This window comes from Fonticula alba, assembly GCF_000388065.1.
Source record: "Fonticula alba strain ATCC 38817 unplaced genomic scaffold supercont2.1, whole genome shotgun sequence".
Classification (NCBI taxonomy): domain Eukaryota; order Rotosphaerida; family Fonticulaceae; genus Fonticula; species Fonticula alba.
Genome location: NW_009242971.1, coordinates 647,295 through 650,243, shown reverse-complemented (window position 1 = coordinate 650,243; position 2,949 = coordinate 647,295). Strand labels below are relative to the sequence as shown.

Genomic DNA, 2,949 nt, shown 5'->3' with positions numbered 1-2,949 from the left:
CCCCCCCCCCGCCCCGCCAGGCGATGTTGTCGACGTCCACTACACCGGGCGTCTGACCAACGGCACGGTCTTCGACTCCTCCGTCACCCGGGGCAAGCCCTTCCAGTTCACGATCGGCTCGCGCATGGTCATCACCGCCTGGGAGGAGGGCATCCCCACCATGCGCATCGGCGAGAAGGCCATTCTCCTTTGCGCCCCGGAGGTGGCGTACGGTGCCCAGGGCAGCCCGCCCACCATCCCCCCGAACAGTGTCCTCGAATTTGAGGTGGAGCTCATCGCGGTCAAGAGCAACCGCAGCCTGACGGCCGATGGCCTGGTCACCCGCGAGGAGTGGATCCACCGGACCCCGGTCGGGCGCCATGTGAACCTGGCCACCGGGGCCGATGAGAAGGAGGCTGCCATTGTCAATCCCCCGGGCACCGAGGTGGCCGTGCGCTTCCGCGTGGTGGACCCGGAGGACGGGCGCGTTCTTTACGATGGCTCGGACCTGGCCCGGCCGATTCGCTTCTGCCTGGATGTCGATGGCGCCGGGGTGCCCCTGAGCGAGGATGCCGCCCTGGATGTGACCCCGCTGCTGGCCGGCGATGGGGCGCTCCTGCCGGCGGCCGCCGTGCCGCCGGTCTTCCATGTGGCCGCCGCGCGCCTGCGCCTCAAGGACACCATCCGCGTGTCGGCCCCCTGGCAGTATGCCTTCGGGCCCGGCGGCTCGGATGCCCTGAACATCATCCCCTGCCTGCCATCCTCCGACTGGAATGGCCGCGTGTGGTATGACATCACCCTGGAGAATGTGGTCCGCAGTGAGGTGCTCCTGCCGGCGCTGCAGCCCAAGCGCGATGCCACCCCGGTGGCCCGGAAGCGCGTCCTGGTGGCCTCGGCCGAGACCACTCGCCCGCTGCAGGGGGCCGTCTGCCAGCTGACCCTGCTGGCCAATGGGGTCCTGCCGGCCGACGCGGCCCCGCCCTCGGATCAGGACCTGCTGGATGCGGCTGCCACTGTTGCTGGCGCCGCGCCGGTGGTCACTGCCTGGGCCGACCAGCTGCCCGGTGCCACGGTCACCGCCACCCTCGGCGACCCGGCCAATCCGGAGCTCCTGGATCTGCTGCTGGCCAGCATGGTGGCCGGCGAGACGGCCTCTGCCCTTGGCAATGCCACCATCCTCTATCCCGGCTGCGGGGAGGAGGCCACCCATTCCCCGGCCACTGCCGGCTCGCAGGCCTTCCTGTGTGTGTCGCTGGTTTCCTTCGACCAGCCGGCCCCCCACTGGGATCTGGAGCCGGCACAGAAGCTCCAGCAGGCCGACACCCTGCGCCAGCAGGGGAATACCCTCTTCCGGGCCAAGCAGCCCCGCCGCGCGGCTCGCACTTACAACCTGGCGGCCGACTGTCTGAAGGAGGAGCTGGAGGTGGACTACACCAACCCGGCCCGGCCGAAGCACAACCCCGACCTTTGGCAGGACATTCGCCAGGCCCAGATCTCCATCGGTTCCAACTTGGCCACGGCCGAGTTCCAGCTCGGCCACTTCCGCCAGGCCCTGGCCGCCAGCCAGAAGGTGCGCCCGATGTTTCCCCCTCCTCGCGTTCCAGCCCCCCTCACCAAACGCGCACACATACATGCAAGGATGTCCACACATGCATGCCGCCTCCCCTCACCCGGGGGCTGTGCCGGGCCCTTGGCTCTTCGCTGACCGTGCTTCGCCATGCGTTGCCCCCCCGCCCGCCCCCCCCCCCCCGGCTGTCCTCGCGGATTGCGACACAGGTCCTTGCCCTGGACCCGAACCATGTCAAGGCCCTCTATCGCGTGGCCAGCTGCCACTTCTCGCTGAAGGATTATCCCACCGCCCTGGAGTCCGTCGATCGGGCTCTGGCCAAGGCTGACGGGTGTGGCTTCTCCCCGACCGATGTGGCCAACTTCCAGAACCTGCGCAAGTCCATCCGTGCCGCCATCAAGGCCGAGGAGGACAAGACTCGTGCTACCTACAAGCGCATGCTGGGCTTCTAAGGGCGCGGGTGTCCCTTCTCTCTCTCTCTCTCTCTCCCCCCCCCCTTGACACACTCCTCGCCTTTTCCTTGCCTTGTTTGTCCTCCCGCTCAGAATACATCCTCCACAAATGCTCCTCTTCCGCATGGGGGCCCCTCTTCGTCAATTGCGCGGGGCGGGGCCTTTTCTCTGGGGTTTCTGATGTTTCATTGGCAGGTCGGAGAGAGGGGGAACGGGAGCGAGCACACAAGCCTCCGGCCATGGGGGGGCGGGGGGGGGGGGGGGGGGCGGCCCGAGAGTGTGGCCATCCGACGGCCGGGGCAAAGGCATCAAACCAGCTCGCGGGCAGTGGCCAGCTGCTGGAGAACCTGCTCAAGGGTGGCCGCCGCCTCGGGAGAGGATGCCTTGAATTCGGCCACCTCGCTGGCGCGGGCGGTCTGAGGAGGGGAGTGCGATCATATCAGCAGCCTGTTCGAGGAGGGGGGGATGGGGGGGATGGGGGGGATGGGGGGGATGCCGAACGAGAGGTGTCCATGTATGTGCGCGCGCGCGCGCGCGCGCGGGGGAACGAGGACGCACCAAAAAGAGATCAAGCTGCTCGACGGCCGCGCCGAGGCGGGTGACCGCATCGGGGATCATGCGCTCGGTTTCCTCCAGGGCTTGAGTCTGGGGGGAAGACATTGCAGTGGGGCGGGGCAGCAAGCGCGGGGGGCGGTTAGCCAGGAATGCGAGGAGGGGGCACGCGCGAACAAGGACCCGAGGCATGCACATACCTCCTGGCGAATGATGAATGGCGCGTCATCCGAGGGGGGAACCGCGGCAATCCGGGCCCGGGCGTCGTTCAAGTCCTTCAGATAGTACTTCAGGTCGGCGGTGATCCTGAGGCGGGACCGGGGGTGCGGGCGGCGTGAGCACGGGAAACGGGAAGCAGGCACCCAGCATGGCAAGAGGCGAGAAGGAAAGAGAGGGGGG

General features: G+C 68.2%; 2 protein-coding genes across 2 annotated transcripts in view; one reads left to right on the top strand and one right to left on the bottom strand.

Annotated features, from left to right (window-relative positions):
• The window catches only part of H696_00135 (peptidylprolyl isomerase), a gene marked incomplete at both ends in the record, with an annotated part of 2,869 nt that extends 871 nt beyond the window's left edge, over positions 1–1,998 (top strand). Inside the window, 2 exons of the mRNA XM_009493969.1 lie at positions 21–1,549; positions 1,756–1,998. Of these exons, the coding sequence (XP_009492244.1) occupies positions 21–1,549; positions 1,756–1,998 (1,772 nt within the window). The remainder of the gene's footprint in view (positions 1–20; positions 1,550–1,755) is intronic.
• A 308-nt stretch (positions 1,999–2,306) lies between these two features.
• On the bottom strand, positions 2,307–2,919 carry H696_00134 (tubulin binding cofactor A; the record flags this gene model as incomplete). The annotated part of the gene is made up of 4 exons (XM_009493968.1): positions 2,307–2,414; positions 2,557–2,643; positions 2,751–2,856; positions 2,900–2,919. The coding sequence occupies 4 exons, from the start codon at positions 2,917–2,919 to the stop codon at positions 2,307–2,309; spliced, it is 321 nt and encodes a 106-aa protein (XP_009492243.1).
• Between the last annotated feature and the right edge of the window lie 30 nt (positions 2,920–2,949).